A 24,458-nucleotide genomic window follows, 5' to 3' on the forward strand; every position below is an offset into this window, starting at 1 on the left:
TGTAGTCAAAAGGTAAATGCTGAGAAAATGTAACTGATATTGTGTCTATTGGTATCTTTAGGATTCTGCCATTTGCCCAGCAGCGATCCATGCTGGAGCACTAACAAATGCAGGGGGGAATGTGACAATACAATTTATTGTTGGTCAGAACAGTTATATTGAAACCACAAGAAATGGAATCACAACCAAACCCTTTACGAGGCATTGGCCTAGGTCATTTACATTTCCCACAGTACCAAAGGATCCTCAGCAGGGTAAGATACTGGTCTTCAAGACAAATGTTGTTGATATTCTCAAATTATAGTAACATGTATGGGCACAGCAGGGTCCCAAGAAGCTGCCTGCATATTGGCCCTCATTCCGAGTTGTTCGCTCGGTCTTTTTCATCGCATCGCAGTGAAAATCCACTTAGTACGCATGCGCAAAGTTCGCACTGCGACTGCGCCAAGTAACTTTGCTATGAAGAAAGTAATTTTACTCACGGCTTTTTCATCGCTCCGGCGATCGGAATGTGATTGACAGGAAATGGGTGTTACTGGGCGGAAACACGGCGTTTTAGGGGCGTGTGGCTGAAAACGCTACCGTTTCCGGAAAAAACGCTGGAGTGGCCGGAGAAACGGTGGGAGTGCCTGGGCGAACGCTGGGTGTGTTTGTGACGTCAACCAGGAACGACAAGCACTGAACTGATCGCACAGGCAGAGTAAGTCTGAAGCTACTCTAAAACTGCTACAAGGTTTGTGATCGCAATATTGCGAATACATCGGTCGCAATTTTAAGATGCTAAGATACACTCCCAGTAGGCGGCGGCTTAGCGTGTGTAACTCTGCTACATTCGCATTGCGACCGATCAACTCGGAATGAGGGCCCTTATTCTAGTACATGCAGATGGAAATCAACTGGAGGTGCATAGCCTACCAATCATTGTCCTACACATCTCAGAATAATAGTATGGTTCTCATTACTATGAGAGATGATTTCTACAGTTCCAAATATCATCTTTTTCAGTTTACTTTTTGGTGCTAGGAAAAGTGAAATCTCATTCACATTTCCTCTTTGACTAATAAAGCAGAAGCTCAAAAGCAAAACACAAAGAATGTAACCAATACAATGTACTGTATTTTACTTAGCTTCAATGTGGATGATTATCTACAAAACTTTAATGGGGGTTATTCAGAATAGTTAGCGAACCAAAAGAGGAAGGCATTTGGGCAAAACCATGTTACACTGCAGGTGGGGCACAAAGAGTTAGATATAAATACACATATATGCACACACATTAATATATAGACATACACACAGTTTATATATATATATATATATATATATATTAGAGATGAGCGCCGGAAATTTTTCGGGTTTTGTGTTTTGGTTTTGGGTTCGGTTCCGCGGCCGTGTTTTGGGTTCGAACGCGTTTTGGCAAAACCTCACCGAATTTTTTTTGTCGGATTCGGGTGTGTTTTGGATTCGGGTGTTTTTTTTAAAAAACACTAAAAAACAGCTTAAATCATAGAATTTGGGGGTCATTTTGATCCCAAAGTATTATTAACCTCAAAAACCATAATTTACACTCATTTTCAGTCTATTCTGAATACCTCACACCTCACAATATTATTTTTAGTCCTAAAATTTGCACCTAGGTCGCTGGATGACTAAGCTGGGCGACCCTAGTGGCCGACACAAACACGGGGCCCATCTAGGAGTGGCACTGCAGTGTCAGGCAGGATGTCCCTTCCAAAAAACCCTCCCCAAACAGCACATGACGCAAAGAAAAAAAGAGGCGCAATGAGGTAGCTGTGTGAGTAAGATAAGCGACCCTAGTGGCCGACACAAACACCGGGCCCATCTAGGAGTGGCACTGCAGTGTCACGCAGGATGTCCCTTCCAAAAAACCCTCCCCAAACAGCACATGACGCAAAGAAAAATTAAAGAAAAAAGAGGTGCAAGATGGAATTGTCCTTGGGCCCTCCCACCCACCCTTATGTTGTATAAACAGGACATGCACACTTTAACCAACCCATCATTTCAGTGACAGGGTCTGCCACACGACTGTGTCTGATATGACGGGTTGGTTTGGACCCCCACCAAAAAAGAAGCAATTAATCTCTCCTTGCACAAACTGGCTCTACAGAGGCAAGATGTCCACCTCATCATCACCCTCCGATATATCACCGTGTACATCCCCCTCCTCACAGATTATCAATTCGTCCCCACTGGAATCCATCATCTCAGCTCCCTGTGTACTTTGTGGAGGCAATTGCTGCTGGTCAATGTCTCCGCGGAGGAATTGATTATAATTCATTTTAATGAACATCATCTTCTCCACATTTTCTGGATGTAACCTCGTACGCCGATTGCTGACAAGGTGAGCGGCGGCACTAAACACTCTTTCGGAGTACACACTTGTGGGAGGGCAACGTAGGTAGAATAAAGCCAGTTTGTGCAAGGGCCTCCAAATTGCCTCTTTTTCCTGCCAGTATAAGTACGGACTGTGTGACGTGCCTACTTGGATGCGGTCACTCATATAATCCTCCACCATTCTTTCAATGGTGAGAGAATCATATGCAGTGACAGTAGACGACATGTCCGTAATCGTTGTCAGGTCCTTCAGTCCGGACCAGATGTCAGCATAAGCAGTCGCTCCAGACTGCCCTGCATCACCGCCAGCGGGTGGGCTTGGAATTCTGAGCCTTTTCCTCGCACCCCCAGTTGCGGGAGAATGTGAAGGAGGAGATGTTGACAGGTCGCGTTCCGCTTGACTTGACAATTTTCTCACCAGCAGGTCTTTGAACGCCAGCAGACTTGTGTCTGCCGGAAAGAGCGATCCAAGGTAGGTTTTAAATCTAGGATCGAGCACGGTGGCCAAAATGTAGTGCTCTGATTTCAACAGATTGACCACCCGTGAATCCTGGTTAAGCGAATTAAGGGCTCCATCCACAAGTCCCACATGCCTAGCGGAATCGCTTCGTGTTAGCTCCTCCTTCAATGTCTCCAGCTTCTTCTGCAAAAGCCTGATGAGGGGAATGACCTGACTCAGGCTGGCAGTGTCTGAACTGACTTCACGTGTGGCAAGTTCAAAGGGCATCAGAACCTTGCACAACGTTGAAATCATTCTCCACTGCGCTTGAGACAGGTGCATTCCACCTCCTATATCGTGGTCAGATGTATAGGCTTGAATGGCCTTTTGCTGCTCCTCCAACCTCTGAAGCATATAGAGGGTTGAATTCCACCTCGTTACCACTTCTTGCTTCAGATGATTGCAGGGCAGGTTCAGGCGTTTTTGGTGTTGCTCCAGTCTTCTGTACGTGGTGCCTGTACGCCGAAAGTGTCCCGCAATTCTTCTGGCCACCGACAGCATCTCTTGCACGCCCCTGTCGTTTTTTAAAAAATTCTGCACCACCAAATTCAAGGTATGTGCAAAACATGGGACGTGCTGGAATTTGCCCATATTTAATGCACACACAATATTGCTGGCGTTGTCCGATGCCACAAATCCACAGGAGAGTCCAATTGGGGTAAGCCATACCGCGATGATCTTCCTCAGTTGCCGTAAGAGGTTTTCAGCTGTGTGCGTATTCTGGAAAGCCGTGATACAAAGCGTAGCCTGCCTAGGAAAGAGTTGGCGTTTGCGAGATGCTGCTACTGGTGCCGCCGCTGCTGTTCTTGCGGCGGGAGTCCATACATCTACCCAGTTGGCTGTCACAGTCATATAGTCCTGACCCTGCCCTGCTCCACTTGTCCACATGTCCGTGGTTAAGTGGACATTGGGTACAACTGCATTTTTTAGGACACTGGTGAGTCTTTTTCTGACGTCCGTGTACATTCTCGGTATCGCCTGCCTAGAGAAGTGGAACCTAGATGGTATTTGGTAACGGGGGCACACTGCCTCAATAAATTGTCTAGTTCCCTGTGAACTAACGGCGGATACCGGACGCACGTCTAACACCAACATAGTTGTCAAGGCCTCAGTTATCCGCTTTGCAGCAGGATGACTGCTGTGATATTTCATCTTCCTCGCAAAGGACTGTTGGACAGTCAATTGTTTACTGGAAGTAGTACAAGTGGGCTTATGACTTCCCCTCTGGGATGACCATCGACTCCCAGCAGCAACAACAGCAGCGCCAGCAGCAGTAGGCGTTACACGCAAGGATGCATCGGAGGAATCCCAGGCAGGAGAGGAATCGTCAGAATTGCCAGTGACATGGCCTGCAGGACTATTGGCATTCCTGGGGAAGGAGGAAATTGACACTGAGGGAGTTGGTGGGGTGGTTTGCGGGAGCTTGGTTACAAGAGGAAGGGATTTACTGGTCAGTGGACTGCTTCCGCTGTCACCCAAAGTTTTTGAACTTGTCACTGACTTATTATGAATGCGCTGCAGGTGACGTATAAGGGAGGATGTTCCGAGGTGGTTAACGTCCTTACCCGTACTTATTACAGCTTGACAAAGGCAACACACGGCTTGACACCTGTTGTCCGCATTTCTGTTGAAATACCTCCACACCGAAGAGCTGATTTTTTTGGTATTTTCACCAGGCATGTCAACAGCCATATTCCTCCCACGGACAACAGGTGTCTCCCCGGGTGCCTGACTTAAACAAACCACCTCACCATCAGAATCCTCCTGGTCAATTTCCTCCCCAGCGCCAGCAACACCCATATCCTCCTCATCCTGGTGTACTTCAACACTGACATCTTCAATCTGACTATCAGGAACTGGACTGCGGGTGCTCCTTCCAGCACTTGCAGGGGGCGTGCAAATGGTGGAAGGCGCATGCTCTTCACGTCCAGTGTTGGGAAGGTCAGGCATCGCAACCGACACAATTGGACTCTCCTTGTGGATTTGGGATTTCGAAGAACGCACAGTTCTTTGCGGTGCTACTGCTTTTGCCAGCTTGAGTCTTTTCATTTTTCTAGCGAGAGGCTGAGTGCTTCCATCCTCATGTGAAGCTGAACCACTAGCCATGAACATAGGCCAGGGCCTCAGCCGTTCCTTGCCACTCCGTGTGGTAAATGGCATATTGGCAAGTTTACGCTTCTCCTCCGACAATTAAATTTTAGGTTTTGGAGTCCTTTTTTTACTGATATTTGGTGTTTTGGATTTGACATGCTCTGTACTATGACATTGGGCATCGGCCTTGGCAGACGACGTTGCTGGCATTTCATCGTCTCGGCCATGACTAGTGGCAGCAGCTTCAGCACGAGGTGGAAGTGGATCTTGATCTTTCCCTAATTTTGGAACCTCAACATTTTTGTTCTCCATATTTTAATAGGCACAACTAAAAGGCACCTCAGGTAAACAATGGAGATGGATGGATACTAGTATACTTATGGATGGACTGCCGAGTGCCGACACAGAGGTAGCTACAGCCGTGGACTACCGTACTGTGTCTGCTGCTAATATAGACTGGATGATAATGAGATGTAGTATATATAAAGAAGAAAGAAAAAAAAACCACGCGTAGGTACTAGGTGGTATACAATTATGGATGGACTGCCGAGTGCCGACACAGAGGTAGCTATAGCCGTGGACTACCGTACTGTGTCTGCTGATAATATAGACTGGATGATAATGAGATGTAGTATATATAAAGAAGAAAGAAAAAAAAAACCACGGGTAGGTGGTATACAATTATGGATGGACTGCCGAGTGCCGACACAGAGGTAGCTACAGCCGTGGACTACCATACTGTGTCTGCTGCTAATATAGACTGGATGATAATGAGATGTAGTATGTATAAAGAAGAAAGAAAAAAAAACCACGGGTAGGTACTAGGTGGTATACAATTATGGATGGACTGCCGAGTGCCGACACAGAGGTAGCTACAGCCGTGGACTACCGTACTGTGTCTGCTGCTAATATAGACTGGATGATAATGAGATGTAGTATATATAAAGAAGAAAGAAAAAAAAAACCACGGGTAGGTACTAGGTGGTATACAATTATGGATGGACTGCCGAGTGCCGACACAGAGGTAGCTACAGCCGTGGACTAACGTACTGTGTCTGCTGCTAATATAGACTGGATGATAATGAGATGTAGTATGTATAAAGAAGAAATTAAAAAAAAAAAACACGGGTAGGTGGTATACAATTATGGATGGACTGCCGAGTGCCGACACAGAGGTAGCTACAGCAGTGGACTAACGTACTGTGTCTGCTGCTAATATAGAGTCTAGACTGGATGATAAATTATTGATGAGATGAAATCAATATAATATCACTGTACTGCAGCCGGACAGGTACTATATATATTTATTATGTAATGACTGATGACGGACCTGCTGGACACTGTCAGGTCAGCAGCACAGCACCGCAGACTGCCAGTCTGCTACAGTAAGCTACTATAGTAGTATGTAATAGTATAAAGAAGAATGAAAAAAAAAAAACCACGGGTAGGTGGTATACAATATTATATATATATATATATTATATACAATTATATATATATATATATATATATATATTAAACTGGTGGTGATTGATTATTAAACTGGTGGTCAGGTCACGTTGCAACTTGCAACTAGTACTCCGAGGCCTAAGCAGACAATCACAAAATAAAAAATATATTATTATACTGGTGGTCAGTGTGGTCACACAATGGCAGTGTGGCACTGACTCTGGCAGCAAAAGTGTGCTGTGCACTGTACGTTATATGTACTCCTGAGTCCTGCTCTCAGACTCTAACTGCTCCCCACTGTCAGTGTCTTCCCCACAAGTCAGATAATTAATACAATACACTGCAGTCACACTATCTAATCTATATCACTTCAGCAAGTAGTATATATATAGTAGTATAGTGGTACTCCTCCTAAGTAATAATGCTCCCCAAAATTACTACTAGTACTGTGTCTCTCTCGTCTCTCTCTACTGTGTCTCTCTCTCTCTTCTCTAAACGGAGAGGACGCCAGCCACGTCCTCTCCCTATCAATCTCAATGCACGTGTGAAAATGGCGGCGACGCGCGGCTCCTTATATAGAATCCGAGCCTCGCGAGAATCCGACAGCGTGATGATGACGTTCGGGCGCGCTCGGGTTAGCCGAGCAAGGCGGGAAGATCCGAGCCTGCTCGGACCCGTGTAAAAAACCTGAAGTTCGGGCGGGTTCGGATTCAGAGGAACCGAACCCGCTCATCTCTAATATATATATATATATATATACACACCTCAAAAAAATAAAGGGAACACTTAAACAACACAATGTAACTCCAAGTCAATCAAACTTCTGTGAAATCAAACTGTCCACTTAGGAAGCAACACTGATTGACAATCAATTTCACATGCTGTTGTGAAAATGGAATAGACAATAGGTGGAAATTATAGGCAATTAGCAAGACACCCCCAATAAAGGCGTTGTTCTGCACGTGGTGACCACAGACCACTTCTCAGCTCCTATGCTTTCTGGCTGATGTTTTGGTCACTTTTGAAAGCTGGCGGTGCTTTCACTCTAGTGTTAGCATGAGACGGAGTCTACAACCCACACAAGTGGCTCAGGTAGTGCAGCTCATCCAGGATGGCACATCAATGCGAGCTGTGGCAAGAAGGTTTGCTGTGTCTGTCAGCGTAGTGTCCAGAGCATGAAGGCGCTACCATGAGACAGGCCAGTACATCAGGAGACATGGAGGAGGCCGTAGGAGGGCAACAACCCAGCAGCAGGACCGCTACCTCTGCCTTTATACAAGTAGGAACAGGAGGAGCACTGCCAGAGACCTGCAAAATGACCTCCAGCATGCCACAAATGTGCATGTGTCTACTCAAATGATCAGAAACAGACTCCATGAGGGTTGAATGAGGGCCTGACATCCACAGGTGGGGGTTGTGCTTACAGCCCAGCACCGTGCAGGACGTTTGGCATTTGCCAGAGAACACCAAGATTGGCAAATTGCCACTGGTGCCATGTGCTCTTCACAGATGAAAGCAGTTTCTCACTGAGCACATGTGACAGACGTGACAGAGTCTGGAGACGCCAAGGAGAACGTTCTGCTGCCTGCAACATCCTCCAGCATGACTGGTTTGGCAGTGGGTCAGTAATGATGTGGGGTGTCATTTCTTTGGGGGGCAGGCACAGCCCTCCATGTGCTCACCAGAGGTAGCTTGACTGCCATTAGGTACCGAGATGAGATCCAAAGACCCCTTGTGAGACCATATGCTGGTGCGGTTGGCCCTGGGTTGCCCCCTAATGAAAGACAATGCTAGACCTCATGCGGCTGGAGTCTGTCGGCAGTTCCTGCAAGACGAAGGCATTGATGCTATGGACTGGCCCACCCATTCCCCAGACCTGAATCCAATTGAGCACATCTGTGACATTGTGTCTTGCTACATCCACCAACGCCACGTTGCACCACAGACTGTCCAGGAGTAGGCGGATGCTTTAGTCCAGGTCTGGGAGGATATCCCTCAGGAGACCATCTGCCACCTCATCAGGAGCATGCCCAGGCATTGTAGGGAGGTCATACGGGCACGTGGAGGCCACACACACTACTGAGCCTCATTTTGACTTGTTTTAAGGACATTACATCAAAGTTGGACTAGCCTGTAGTGTGTTTTTCCACTTTAATTTTGAGTGTGACTCCAAATCCAGACCTACATGGGTTAATAAATTTGATTTCCATTGATAATTTTTGTGTGATTTTGTTGTCAGCACATTCAACTATGTAAAAAACAAAGTATTTAATAAGAATATTTCATTCATTCAGATCTAGGATGTGTTATTTTAGTGTTCCCTTTATTTTTTTGAGCAGTGTATATATAAAAGCACACTCACTTCTCACAGGTACAGAAAAAATAATACCAGCACCCACATTTCAGATGAAAAATCAGTGGTAAATTTTATTCCTAGCAGGAATAGCATGTCAGAGAGTCATCCAGCCACAACCCGACAGCTGTTTCAACCAAATGTGCTTATTCTCAGGGGTTGAGCCCCTATACCTGGCTGGGAGAAGTGAGTGTGCCTATAATACTGTTTTTACTGTGCACCACCACATACTTTCTTGTCTATTATTTATTTGTGCTGTCAAATATGATATATATAGTCCTGCACTCTCAACAAAACACACACTAATACAAGACCACATAGTACATTAGAGTATCCCACAAAGTGGCAATGATAGCACTCTCCAGACTTGTTACAAAAGATAGAAAAAATAAATATTTATTCTCAAAAAGACAACAGTCCAACATACCGGTTGCACAGAATACCACCAACGTTTTAGTCAGCAACCAGGATCCTTCTCACAGTGCCGTAACTAGACATTTCAGTGCCGTGTGCAAGAAACAGCATCAGGGTACCCCCCTCTATATTTAAAATAGGGCCAATGCGCGGTAAGCCCGTGCCATAAATATAGGAGTGTGGCTTTATGGGTAAGGGGTGTGGCCACAAAATACTACCATTTCATATTATGCTGCACAGTAGTCTCCATTATTCAAATTATGCCACACAGTAGCACCATTTACACACATTTGCCAGGTAGAGCCCCTATCACATATTATGGCAGGTAGAGTCCCCTTTTACACATTACAGCAGGCAGAGCTCCCTTTTACACATTACGGCAGGCATAGTCCCCCTTTTACTCATTACGGCAGAATGAGTCCCTCTTTTACACATTACGGCAGGCAGAGTCCCCCTTTTACACATTACAGCAGGCAGAGTTCCCCTTTTACACTTTATGACTGGTAGAGTCCCCTTTTACAGATTATGACAGGTAGCTTCCCCTTTTACACAATCTGGCAGCCAGAGTCCCCTTTTACAGATTATGGCAGGGAGTGTCCCCCCTTTTACACATTACGGCAGCCAGAGTCCCCTGTTACAGATTTCAGCAGGCAGCATCCCCCTTATAAACATTACGGCATATATGCTGTATATACAGTATGTAAAAATACAAGGCATAGTGTCTAAGAAAAATGAATATAATAATTCAGAAATATTTTTTCTTTGTAAAACATGCATATATGCACATGCTGAAGAGTGTTAAAATAGTAATCAAAAGTCACAATAGGCAGGTTAGTAGTATCCAGAGATATTATCCTCAATAAAGTACAGTATAATAGAAAATTGTGGTGTTTTAGAACAAAATAATGCTATAAGCATACTATGTGGAAGAGCTCTTTAGACACAGCTAGGACCAGTCAGCAGAGGGAGTGCGCAGGTAGGACATGACTAGTGATAAAGTCAGGAGCCCTTCCACTGCAAAGTTCCACAATGGCAGCCAGATTAAACACAGCTGCCAGTTCATCGTCACTTTGCTGTGACGTCAGCATGACTCCTCCATGCTCCGGGTGGGTAGGCAACCATGGTGTGTGTGCTGGGGGCAAGCAGGGAGAGAGATCATGATGTTTCTCCCAAATCTCAAGACAGAGGGAGAGGGTGGAGCAAGCAGGCTAGTGGCTGCAGAGCTGCCCAGCTACAAATGTTAACAGTGAGAGAGGGAGCCGAGTGCTCCTCTCTGTAGGCAGCGCTGCAGTTATCTTGGGGTCAGACAAGTAGTGTGGTGCGGTGGGTGCTGATGGAGGTTTTTCTGCTCAACAAGGCACTATCCACCCACACCGAGTCACGGCCCTGCTTTCTCAAGGTAGACAGCTAGGTCAATGAGACATCATATCCAGGCAGCCAAGATTGAGAAAAGATGGAAACGATCGATTGATGTTCCATGCCTCCCAGGCCCCTGTTAAATACCGCTGTCAATTAAGGGGAGGCGCCAAAACTCCATCCATCACCGCCATGCATTCCACCTTCTGAAATGCATGATGTCAATTCCGGTGAAGACCAAAAGTGTACAGCGGGTGGGTTAGAGCGGGGAATATGTGTATTATTAATTAAAGCTGCTCTATGATGCAGTATTATCATGGTCTATTAGCTGGGGTAGAAGTTTACTAACAATCAAACCCACTCATATATGGCCTCCTGCACTCTATATGCGCCAAGAGATTCAGCATTGTCATAGCAACGTCAGTATGCTAGTGGCACTTCTGGTAATAGAAGCGCTATCAAGAGTGACAATGTCATTGTGTGGCAATTATATATGAGAACCTGCAGGTAGAGAGGGAGGTATAACAGGAGCCCGGGTGTCAGGACATAGGTGAAGTAAAGACACACAAAAATCATATTAATGCAAGAAAATATATGTATGTATATATATATATATATATATATATATATATATATACACCACCATATATACATAAATACACCACAGCAAACAAAAAAAATAAAAAAGACTAAAATAAAGAATAGAGAAAAAGATACTAGAGAAACAGGCAAGAAAAATAAATAAATAAAAATTATAATAGGCACAAGAATCCACAAATAAAATTAGGAAGAAATGGAAGAATGAAAACCAGCTGTTCTGTATAAATGAATATGGGTGCATGTGGTTAAAATATAGTAAAGATATATATATAGATTGCCTCAAGTACCTTCAGAAAACCCTCTAGTTGTGACCCGTCCTCCTCCAATCCATGCATCAACCACTTCTTCTACATGTCTGCTCCTGTTTCTTTGCTTGGATTTGATCCTTAGACACACTTCACACTCTCATTATATTTCTATATACGTACCCATCAAATTCAGCTCAGTTTGCCACTGGTCCTTGTGGCTTTACCTCCCTGGTACATGTGTCCTACAGATGCTCCTATACAGCTCCTCAGCCATAAAAACATAGAAACATAGAATTTGATGGCAGATAAGAACCACTTGGCCCATCTAGTCTGCCCCTTTTTTATTTTATCCTTTAGGCAATCTCAACCCTTTTTTAACCTTAATTCTTTGTAAGGATATTCATATGCCTGTCCAAAGCATGTTTAAATTGCCCTACAGTCTTAGCATCTACCACCTCTGATGGGAGGCTATTCCACTTATCCACTACCCTTTCTGTGAAGTAATTTTTCCTTAAATTTCCCCTGAACCTCCCCCCCTCCAGTCTCAATGTATGCCCTCGAGTTCTAATACTTCTTTTCCTTTGAAGAATGTTTCCCTCCTGAACTTTAAGACCCTTGATATATTTGAAAGTTTCTATCATGTCCCCCCTTTCCCTTCTCTCCTCCAAACTATACATGTTCAGATCTTTTAGCCTTTCCGGGTAAGTTTTGTGATGTAGGCCATGCACCATTTTAGTTGCCCTTCTTTGTACACTCTCTAATGTATTTATATCCTTCTGGAGATAGGGTCTCCAGAACTGGACACAGTTTTCCAGATGGGGCCGTACCAATGACCTATACAGTGGCATTATCACTTCTTTTTTCCTGCTACTGATTCCTCTCCCTATGCAACCAAGCATCTGACTTGCCTTTCTCATTGCTTTGTTGCATTGCTTTCCTGCCTTCAAGTCACTTGAAATAGTGACTCCTAAATCTCTTTCCTCCTCAGTAGTTTCCATTATAATACCCTTGATACTATACTTAGCCTTTGGGTTTTTGAGACCCAAGGGCATGATTTTGCATTTTTTAGCATTAAACTGTAGTTGCCACGTTCTTGACCATTTCTCAAGCCTACCTAGGTCATTAATCATTTGTTTGACCCCTCCCGGTGTGTCTACCCTGTTGCATATCTTTGTATAATCTGCAAAAAGGCATATCTTCCCTTCAATACCATCTGCAATGTCACCAACAAAGATATTAAAGAGAACTGGACCAAGTACAGATCCCTGGGGTACTCCACTGGTAACATTTCCCTCCATAGATGTAACTCCATTAACTGCAACTTTCTGTTTCCTATCCTGCAACCAGGTTCTTATCCATTTAACTGATTTATAATCCACCCCCAGGCTTTCAAGTTTATTTAGCAGTCTGCGATGTGGGGTAGTGTCAAATGCCTTACTAAAGTCTAGATATGTTACATCTACAGCTTCCCCTTGATCTATTCTTTTCATCACAGAATCAAAAAAAAAAGTCAATAAGATTTGTTTGGCATGATCTCCCACCAGTAAATCCATGCTGTTTTGGATCCTGTAAGTTGTTTGATTTAAGATATTCCACTACTCTTTCTTTTAATAGTTTTTCCATTACTTTCCCTACTGCTGATGTAAGGCTTACTGGTCTGTAGTTACTTGCTTCTTCCTTGCTTCCACTTTTGTGCAGTGGAACTACATTTGCTCTTTTCCAGTCCTCTGGAATAGCACCTGTATTTAGTGACTGGTTAAATAATTCTGTTAAAGGTGTAACCAGCACATCTTTTAGCTCTTTGAGTATCCTTGGGTGTATCCCATCTGGTCCCATTGATTTATCCACTTTTAGTTTTGAAAGTTCTGGTAGGACCTTCTCCTCTGTAAATGTATTTTCATCTACCTTATTTTTATGAATGTCCTTGCAACTTAACTGTGGCCCCATCCCTTCTTCTGTAGTAAATACTGAGCAAAAATAATTATTTAGGTGACCTGCTATTGCCTTTTCTCCCTCCACCAAATGCTCACTCTCTGTCTTAAGTCGTCTTATTCCTCCATTTGATTTTCTCCTTTCACTTATATACTTAAAAAAAGTTTTGCCCCCTTTATCTACTGACTGGGCCATTTTCTCCTCAGTTTCTGCCTTTGCACGTCTGATCACTTTCTTAGCATCCTTCCGTTCGCTTTCTTAGCATCCTTCCGTCTGTCCAGATACACCTCTTTGTCGTTATTATTTTGAGTCTGTTTGTATTTCCTAAAAGCCATCTTTTTTGCTTTCACACTAGTTGATACTTCTTAAATGAACCACACTGGCTTCCTTTTCCTGGTGCTTTTCCTAACCATTTTGATACAAAGGTCTGTTGCATTTAGTATTGCACGTTTCAGTTTTTTCCACCTCTCCTGCACTCCTTCCAAGTTCCTCCAGTCTGCCAATGAATCACTTAAACATCTCCCCATTTTTGCAAAGTCAGCATTTCTAAAATCCAACACCTTTTTTTTGTGGAGTTGGATCCTGTCTTTATACTAAACCATACTGCTTGATGATCACTGGATCCCAGGTGCTCACCCACATATATATCAGATATCCTATCACCATTTGTAAGAATTAGATCTAAAATTGAGTCTTTGCGAGTGGGCTCCCTCACCAATTGCTTGAGAGATGCTCCCTGTAAGGAATGTAGAAATGTGCCACTTGTAGCTGAACTTGCAAAAGACCCCTCTCAATTAACATCAGGTTAATTAAAGTCTCCCATGATTATGACTTCTCCCTTTAAAGCCATTTTAGAGATGTCCAACAATAGGTTCCTGTCCAAATCCTGCCCCTTGCCTGGTGGTCTATAGATCACCCCAATGCGAATAATGTCCTTCTTCCCAGTTTCTATGGTGACCCAAAGGGCCTCAGTTTTGGCTTCAATATTTTGTATTAAAGTAGCATTTATGCTTTTTTCACATACATTGCTACCCCTCCTCCTATTCTTCCTATTCTTTCCATCCTAAATAAATTGTATCCTGGTATAGCTAAGTCCCAGTCATGATTCTCATTTCACCAAGACTCTGTAATTGCCACAATATCCAGGTTATCCCTTGTCATTATCGCAATTAGCTCTGGAATTTTGTCTCCTAAGCTCCTAGCATTTGCAGACATAGCTTTAAGAATTTTGTCTGTGCATTTGTTATTAGTAGCCATGTCCAGAGCGTACAAAATAAATGACTAGTTTAAAGTTGAAATAACCTGTTTGGGGATGTTGCTCAGTATTTGTTTTCTTTTACTAATCAGTAATCATACTCTGTCCTTTACACCATGACTACACCTTACTAAATATAAAGATATAGTACACCTGACCACAATGGGTAAATGTTCAAAGGAGGTAAACACCAGTCATATATGCAATAATAAACTGTTTCACCTAGCAACTTCCCCACACATGCAATGACATTTACAAGAAATCATTACATCAAGAAACACACATAAGTTTGTATAAGAGAGAACTGTAGTGAGCAGATTGGAGATGCCTTTTCATTGGTTTTTAAAAACAGATAATATGCATAAGATGAATTACATACTTTTGAGGCATTAAGGCAGTCAATTTGTGGTAGTGTTGGTGTGTTGATGTTTCCCTTCTGTTTTCCTATTTTTATAATAACACTTTTATGTCACCACTTCTATGGAAGCACTACCAGCTGATGGCTATCCAGCCGTATACTAGACTTTAAATAGGAACAATATCCATGTGAATTCAATGATTGCAAACTCCACCCAATACAATCCCCCTTTAAGCTAAGGCCATAAATTAGCTTAGAAAAACAGACATTGCATACCAATAAGGCAGCCAACTATATCTTTACAAAGAGAAAAACATACAAAACAAAAACTGGCTTTTTCAATATACCTAAACTATTCAATCATGATATTCATTTGACATAATCAGCAAATGCAGTACAACTTGCTGGGATGTGCAGTTCCACAAATCATACCTAAATTATTCAATCATGATATTCATTTGACATAATCAGCAAATGCAGTACAACTTGCTGGGATGTGCAGTTCCACAAATCATACCTAAACTATTCAATCATGATATTCATTTGACATAATCAGCAAATGCAGTACAACTTGCTGGGATGTGCAGTTCCACAAAACATACCTGTTGAGCACAAAGATGATGAGGAGTTGGTTCACAAAGTTCACAATCGATAACAGCTGATGATATAACTTAACGCAGGTATAACGCTATTTTTATAATAACACTTTTATGTTAGAACTTCTATGGAAGCACTACCAGCCGATGGCTATCCAGCCGTCCAGCCCCTGTTGTCTTTTCTTTATGACCACGCACATTTACCTGCAGTAACATTCTGAATTTTCCAACTCTTCACACGCTTTGGTTCTCCATATGTGGGACTATTAGATGTTGGGACTGTCATCTGGGCACACTATCTTTGCTCTTTTCTATGGCCCTCATTCCGAGTTGTTCGCTCGCAAGGCGAATGTAGCAGAGTTACACACGCTAAGCCGCCGCCTACTGGGAGTGAATCTTAGCTTCTTAAATGTGCGACCAATGTATGCGCAATATTGCGATCACAAACGAGTTAGCAGTTTTAGAGTAGCTTCAGACTTACTCTGCCTGTGCGATCAGTTCAGTGCTTTTCGTTCCTGGCTGACGTCATAAACACACCCAGCGTTCGCCCAGGCACACCCACCGTTTCCCCGGCCACTCCTGCGTTTTTTCCGGAAACGGTAGCGTTTCTAGCCACACGCCCCTAAAACGCCGTGCATCCGCCCAGTAACACCCATTTCCTGTCAATCACATTACGATCGCCGGAGCGATGAAAAAGCCGTGAGTAAAAATACTATCTTCATAGCAAAGTTACTTGGCGCAGTCGCAGTGCGAACATTGCGCATGCGCACTAAGAGAATTCTCACTGCGATGCGATGAAAAACTCCGAGCGAACAACTCGGAATGAGGGCCTATATCTACTATATATGGTTTTTCTTTGTCTATTGTACTGGTCCTTATAATTTACTGTCTTCCTTTCCTATTGTTATATTCTTTGTTTTCTAGTCATACTGCAATTTCTTTTTGGTTACAAAGTATTCTTTTACTGCTTTGATATATTAATCTCTCATACCCGCACTGCCATACATTTATATATATATATATATATATATATATATATACACACCGGCTGCTGCTGTGTGTGTGTAGTAAGGGGTGCTGCTGCTGCTGTGTGTGTGTGTGTGTGTGTGTGTGTGTGTGTGTGTGTGTGTGTGTGTGTGTAGTAAGGGATGCTGCGGTGTTAGTGTGCTATGGGGTTCTGCTGTGTGAGTGTAGAAAAAGTTGCTGCTGTGTGTGTAGTAACTGGTTCTGCTGTGTGAGTGTCTTAACAGGTTCTACTGTATGAGTGTAGTAATGGGTTCTGTGGTGTCAGTGTAGATTTGGTTTCTGCAATGTGAGTGTAGTAAAGGGTGCTGCGTGTGAGTGTAGTAATGGGTGCAGCTCTGTGAGTGTAGTAGTGGGTGTTGCTGTGTGAGTGTAGTAATGGGTGCATCTGGTCATACCCTTCACATCACTAGTCGCACCCTAGGCAGTTACATATATAAGGCCATATGTAAATTTCAGGCTCATGTGAGCCTTAATCTGACACTCTGCACCTGGCAGCAGCAACTACCACACATAGAGTGCATCCAGAAAGTATTCACAGCACTTCACTTTTTCCACATTTTGTTATGTTACAGCCATATTCCAAAATGGAATAAATTAATTTTTTCCCTTTAAAATTCTACACACAATGGCCCTCATTCCGAGTGGTTCGCTCGCTAGCTACTTTTAGCAGCCGTGCAAACGCATTGTTGCCACCCACGGGAGAGTGTATTTTTGCTTTGCAAGTGTGCGATCGCATATGCAGCTGAGTGGTATAAAAAATGTTTGTGCAAAACAAGACCAGCTCTGTAGTTACTTATCCTGTGTGATAATTCTAGCATCAGAGGTCCCGGAATTGATGTCAGATACCCGCCCTGCAAATGCCTGCTCATGCATGCATTTTCCCTACCACTCCCAGAAAACGGTCAGTTGACACCCATATATGCCCACTTCCTGTCAATCTCCTTGCGATCGCATGTGCGAATGGCTTCGTCACTAGAAGCATTGCACAGTAACAATGCTGTTTGAACCCGTACGATGCGAGTGTGCATTGCGATGCATATGCATGCACAGTTTTGCCATTTTTTTAACTGATCACTGCGCTGAGAAATTCGACAGCGAGAGATCAACTCGGAATGAGTACCAATACCCCATAAAGACAACGTGAAAAAAGGTGTTTTTTTTAGATTTTTGCTAATTTATTAAAAATACAAAACAAAGAAATAACATGTACATAAGTATTCACAGCCTTTGCCATGAAGCTCAAAATTGAGCTTAGGTGCATCCTGTTTCCACTGACCATCCTTGAGATGCTCCTACAGCTTAATTGGTGTACACCTGTGGTAAATTCAGTTGATTGGACATGATTTGGAAAGGCACACACCTGTCTATATAAGGACCCCCACACTTTATAGTGCATGAGCACAAACCAAGCATGAAGTCAAAGTAATTGTCTGTAGACCTCCGAGACAGGGTAGTCTGGAGGCACAAATCTGGGGAAGGGTACATAAAAATATCTGCTGCTTTAAAGGTCCCAATGAGCATAGTGGCCTCCATCATTTGTAAATGGAAGAAGTTCTGAACCACCAGGACTCTTCCTAGAGCAGGTTGGCCATTTAAACTTAGTGATCAGTGTAGAAGGGCCCTAGTCAAAGCGTACCCTTCCGATGCATAACCTAGTCCCGAGGCAGCTACTCCATCCCCCTGCCTCATGCCTTGACCATCTCTGCTTTGCTTACCTCAGGCTACCTCCCACTTGCTTGCACCTGAAGTCTTCTGTCTGTCGCCCCTTCCTACTAGATTGTTAGCTCCTCAGAGCAGGGCCCTCTTTCCTCTTGTTGTCAAAACCCTCTTCTCGACACATTTCACTCATAGCCCCCACCTACTCAGCGACCATCTTTACCTGCTTTTTCTACCACTGGTAAAGGCTCATCTCTATCTATAGCCACCAGCTCCTAGTAGTATGCTGATCACTCACGCTATTTACATCTAAGCTGTATTATGTTATGAGAATTGTGGTGCTCTTTGTTACCTGTACTCTATTTTTGTTATTTATTTACTATAATGTTAAGTTTTTTCTCCATGCACTGTCCTCTGTACGGCACTGCGAAACACTTGTGGTGCCTTATAAATAAAATGTAATAATATTAATAGTCAGAGACGTGACCAAGAACCCGATGGTTACCGTTTCAGAGCTACAGCATTCCTCTGTGGAGAGAGGAGAACCTTCCAGAAGGACAACCATCTCTACAGCAATCAGGCCTGTATTGTAGAGTGACTAGACAGAAGCCACTCCTTAGTAAATAGCACATGGCGGCCTGTCTGGAGTTTGCCAAAATGCACCTGAAGGACTTTCAGACCATGAGAATCAAAATTCTCTGGTCTGATGAGACAAAGATTGAACTCTTTAGTGTGAATGCCAGGGCCAATATTTACTAAAAATTTGAGTTTGTCCGATTTGTGTTTTTTTTTCAAAGTCCCAATCCGGGAATTCACTAAGCACAAATCTCGGCAGTGTCTGGTCTATTCGTAATGGATTTAACGGCAAAGATCTGAAATACGAATTAATAGACCATCGGTCAAACGCGGCTGTTATTTCATACAATACGGGTATTCACTATTCATTCGTATTTGGGTGTTAGTCTCTGAGTGCTAAAGTGCGGGTCTATTTTTTGTGAATTGTTAAAAAAAGCAGCAAAAAAATAGACCTGCTTTTTCCAGGCGAGTTTGGATAATCATGCACGGATCAGTGAGATCTGTGCATGGTTATCTATGGGAAAGGGTGTGTTTAGTGTAAATACAGAAAAAAAAATTGCATGGGGTCCCCCCTCCTAAGCATAACCAGCCTCGGGCTCTTTGAGCCGGTCCTGGTTGACAAAATATGGGGAAAAAAATGACAGGGGTTCCCCCATATTTAATTAACCAGCACCTGGCACTACGCCTGGTCCTGGTTCAAAAAATATGGGGGACAAAAAGCGTAGGGGTCCCCCATATTTTTTAAACCAGCAACGGGCTCCACTAGCCAGGTACATAATGCCACAGCCGGGGGACACTTTTATTGTGGTCCCGGCGGCCCTGGAATTACATACCCAACTAGTCACCCCTGGCCGGGGTACCCTGGAGGAGTGGGAACCCCTTAAATTAAGGGGTCCCCCCCTCCAGACACCCAAGGGCCAGGGGTGAATCCCGAGGCTGTCCCCCCCATCCAAGGGCGGCGGATGGGGGGCTGATAGCCTTTTGTAAAAAATGAGAATATTGTTTTTAGTAGCAGTACTACAAATCCCAGCAAGCCTCCCCCGCAGGCTGGTACTTGGAGAACCACAAGTACCAGCATGCGGTGGAAAACCGGGCCCGCTGGTACCTGTAGTACTACTACTAAAAAAATACCCAACAAAAAAAAGGACACACACACCGTGACAGTATAAGTTTATTAGATACATGCACACCTCCAAACATACATACTTACCTATGTTCACACGAGGCTCGGTCCTCTTCTCCATGTAGAATCCTCGGGGTACCTGTGAAAAAAATTATACTCACATAATCCAGTGTTGCTTGTCTTCTTTGTATAATCCACGTACTTGGCAAAACAATAAAATGGAAACCCGACCACGCACTGAAAGGGGTCCCATGTTTACACATGGGATCCCTTTCCCCGACTGCCAGGACCCCCCCCCTGACTCCTGTCAAAGAGGGTCCCTTCAGCCAATCAGGGAGCGCCACGTCGTGGCACTCTTCTAATTGGCTGTGTGCTCCTGTAGTGTCTGTGAGGCTGCACATGGCAGAGATACAATGTAGCGCCTATGCGCTCCATTGTATCCAATGGTGGGAACTTTGCGGTCAGCGGTTGACTGAAAGTAACCTCACCGCTGACCGCAAAGTTCCCACCATTGGATACAATGGAGCGCATAGGCGCTACATTGTATCTCTGCCATGTGCAGCCTCACAGACATTACAGGAGCACACAGCCAATCAGGATAGTGCCACGACGTGACGCTCCCTGATTGGCTGAAGGGACCCTCTTTGACAGGAGTCAGGGGGGGTCCTGGCAGTCGGGGAAAGAAGTCCCATGTGTAAACATGGGACCCCTTTCAGTACGTGGTCAGGTTTCCATTTTTTTGTTTTGCCAAGTACGTGGATTATACAAAGAAGACAAGCAACACTGGATTATGTGAGTATAATTTTTTTCACAGGTACCCCGAGGATTCTACATGGAGAAGAGGACCGAGCCTCGTGTGAACATAGGTATGTATGTTTGGAGGTGTGCATGTATGTAAAAAACTTATACTGTCACGGTGTGTGTGTCCTGTTTTTTGTTGGGTATTTTTTAGTAGTAGTACTACAGGTACCAGCGGGCCCGGTTTTCCACCGCATGCTGGTACTTGTGGTTCTCCAAGTACCAGCTTGTGGGGGAGGCTTGCTGGGACTTGTAGTACTGCTTCTAAAAACAATATTCTCATTTTTTTACACAAAGCTATCAGCCCCCCATCCGCCGCCCTTGGATGGGGGGGGCAGCCTCGGGCTTCACCCCTGGCCCTTGGGTATCTGGAGGGGGGGACCCCTTGATTTAAGTGGTTCCCACTCCTCCAGGGTACCCCGGCCAGGGGTGACTAGTTGGGTATGTAATGCCAGGGCCGCAGTGACCACAATAAAAGTGTCCCCTGGCTGTGGCATTATGTACCTGGCTAGTGGAGCCCGGTGCTGGTTTAAAAAATACGGGGGACCCCTATGCTTTTTGTCTCCTGTATTTTTTGAACCAGGACCAGGCGCAGAGCCCGGTGCTGGTTGATGAAATATGGGGTGTAACGAAACGAGATGGACTTGGACTGAGAACCTTTTTATTCATCACTCATTTCTCACAGTTTAATGTACTTTTTAATCCTTGGCCCAGTCTAGGTATATACACCAGAGCTTAGGTATATCATGTATACTGTTATTTCATGTTATTAGGTATTCATTGTCCTTGCTATTACCTTCAATATGGTATGTATTGAAGATATAAAGATAATTGTCATATTGTGTGACTATAGCAGGACAGGCTATAGTGTGTGACATGAAGAGAGCCAGGCAGCTGTGCTAGCTCATTACCATTTGTATCACATATGTGAGTCCATTGCGTGAGGTGTAATAGGTGTTGCTGGTAATGTAATCAGAACAATGACTGAGTGACTGGGAAGATAGTGCTGCCAGTGTGCTGAGGCCTAGAAGCATCGTTGGGATCTGCTGGTTTCAAGAGGCTACTGGACATGCTCTGAGGGTGAGATCTACACAGAAGGACAGAGAGAGTAGATGTACCTCTGGAGTGGAGACACTGACTAGGCATTGCGGTGCCGTCAGTGGCAAAGGGCACTCTGTGAGCTGGTATCCCAGACCAGGGGACACAGAACTACTGCTGGCAGGCTGGCAGGAGACTGTAATTCTAAACTACTGTGGGGACTTAGTAAGTAAGATACCATCCTGGCACGTAATAGTTACTGTTTTGTGTACTGTGTGTGTATTTTTACAATAAAGGGCATTTGCCACTTTACTAAACTGTTTACCTGAGTGATCAGAGAATCCATATCTTCACATGGGGGAATCCCTGTCATTTTTTCCCCATATTTTGACAACCAGCACCGGCTCAAAGAGCCCGAGGCTGGTTGTGCTTAGGAGGGAAGATCCCACGCAATTTCTTTTCTGAATTTTTAACGCTTTAAACACCTTCTTAAGGTACACAATGAAGCCCTGCATGGATCTCACAGATCCGGCCGGGATTCCTTGTGTTTTGTCAGGCAGTTTTTTACTCATCACTCCCATAAAACACTGCCTAACTATACGAATCGCATCGACATCGGAAAATATGAATTTGGAAAAGTCGACAGCTTAGTGAATGACCGTATCAGGATTCAAAAAGTTGCAGTAAAATGCACCCGATACCATTTGAGATCAACACCCTTAAAAACGGCAAAAACACAAATCTTTGTAAATATACCCCCAGGTGTTATGTTTGGAGAAAACCAGGTACTGCTCATCACCAGTCCAAGACGCCAATACCATCCCCACAGTGAAGCATGATGGTGGGGATGTTTTTCAGCAGCAGGATCTGGGAGACTAGTCAGGATAGAGGGATTGATGAATGCAGCAATGTACAGAGACATCCTGGATGAAAACCTACCCCAGAGCACTCTTTGCCTCAGACTGGGGCAACAGTTTATCTTTCTTCAACAGGACAACGACCCTAAGCACACAGTCAAGATATCAAAGGAGTGGCTTCAGGACAACTCTGTGAATGTCTTTGAGTGGCCCGGCCAGAGCCCAGACTTAAATCTGATTGAACATCTCTGGAGAGATCTGAAAATGGCTGTGCATCAACACTTCCCATCCAACCTGTTGAAGCTTGAGAGCTGCTGCAAAGAGGAATGGGCAAAACTGCCCAAAGATAGGTGTGCCAAGCTTGTGGCATATTCAAAAAGATTTGAGGCTGTAATTGCTGCCAACGGTGCATCGCCAAAGTATTGAGCAAAGGCTGTGAATACTTATGTACACGTTTCTTTATTTTTTTATTTTTTATCAATTTGCAAAAATCTCAAAAAAACTTTTTTCACAATGTCATCATGGGGTATTACTGTATGTGTAGAATTTTGAGGAAAAAATTAATTTATTCCATTTTGGAATAAGGTTGTAACATAACAAAATGAGATAAAAGTGAAGCGCTGTGAGTACTTTCCGAATGTACCATAGGACCCTATTCAGTAAGGATTGAAAATTCTGCTAAAAAGCATAATTTGCAATCTTTTCACTCACATGCTGCCCGCCCATAGCAGGGAAAGACCACCCAGCATACTATCCATCAACACCCCCCCGCCCCCCTCCTTCCCTCTGCAACCATGCTAAAATTGTGGCTGCACAGCAATTTCACAATGTTCTCAGAAAGTAAAGAAGCCTCCTGCCAGTGCAGTCTGGCTGCGACGGCAGTAGGGTCACAACTATCTTTGGGATCGGCATGGAAGTATGTGATGCAGCCATCCCACTCACACCCACACCGTGCCCCCCCGCCCCCTTCATGCCACCAAGCCTTCGTTTTTGTGGCACTGCCCCCACAACACGCTGTTTCCGCCTAGGAAACGGAGCGTTGCCGCCCCCTTCTTCCTTGTGAATGCCTCTGCCTGATTGATGGGCCCTGCTCATGCGGCTACATCATCATTGTAGTTTTTGCGGTTGGATCGCAAGTTGCGATCCAACCATGAATATGGTCCATAGTTTGTTACAGAGCTGGGAGGGTGGAATAGCTAGGTCACTGGCTGCAACTTTCAATGTTCTGTTGCAGAGTAGAGATGAGCGCCTGAAATTTTTCGGGTTTTGTGTTTTGGTTTTGGGTTCGGTTCCGCGGCCGTGTTTTGGGTTCGAACGCGTTTTGGCAAAACCTCACCGAATTATTTTTGTCGGATTCGGGTGTGTTTTGGATTCGGGTGTTTTTTTCAAAAAACCCTAAAAAACAGCTTAAATCATAGAATTTGGGGGTAATTTTGATCCCAAAGTATTATTAACCTCAAAAAACATAATTTACACTCATTTTCAGCCTATTCTGAACACATCACACCTCACAATATTATTTTTAGTCCTAAAATTTGCACCGAGGTCGCTGTGTGAGTAAGATAAGCGACCCTAGTGGCCGACACAAACACCGGGCCCATCTAGGAGTGGCACTGCAGTGTCACGCAGGATGTCCCTTCCAAAAAACCCTCCCCAAACAGCACATGACGCAAAGAAAAAAAGAGGCGCAATGAGGTAGCTGTGTGAGTAAGATTAGCGACCCTAGTGGCCGACACAAACACCGGGCCCATCTAGGAGTGGCACTGCAGTGTCACGCAGGATGGCCCTTCCAAAAAACCCTCCCCAAACAGCACATGACGCAAAGAAAAAAAGAGGCGCAATGAGGTAGCTGTGTGAGTAAGATTAGCGACCCTAGTG

The 24,458-nt window shown here is 44.2% G+C and overlaps 1 protein-coding gene across 1 annotated transcript in view; it reads left to right on the forward strand.

Annotated features, from left to right (window-relative positions):
* LOC134956785 (uncharacterized) overlaps nucleotides 1-24,458 on the forward strand; it is a 149,779-nt gene that overhangs the window by 27,010 nt on the left and 98,311 nt on the right. Inside the window, exon 4 of the mRNA XM_063938739.1 lies at nucleotides 62-254. Within this exon, the coding sequence (XP_063794809.1) occupies nucleotides 62-254 (193 nt within the window). The remainder of the gene's footprint in view (nucleotides 1-61; nucleotides 255-24,458) is intronic.

Source organism: Pseudophryne corroboree, chromosome 9 (genome assembly GCF_028390025.1).
Source record: "Pseudophryne corroboree isolate aPseCor3 chromosome 9, aPseCor3.hap2, whole genome shotgun sequence".
NCBI lineage: Eukaryota > Metazoa > Chordata > Amphibia > Anura > Myobatrachidae > Pseudophryne > Pseudophryne corroboree.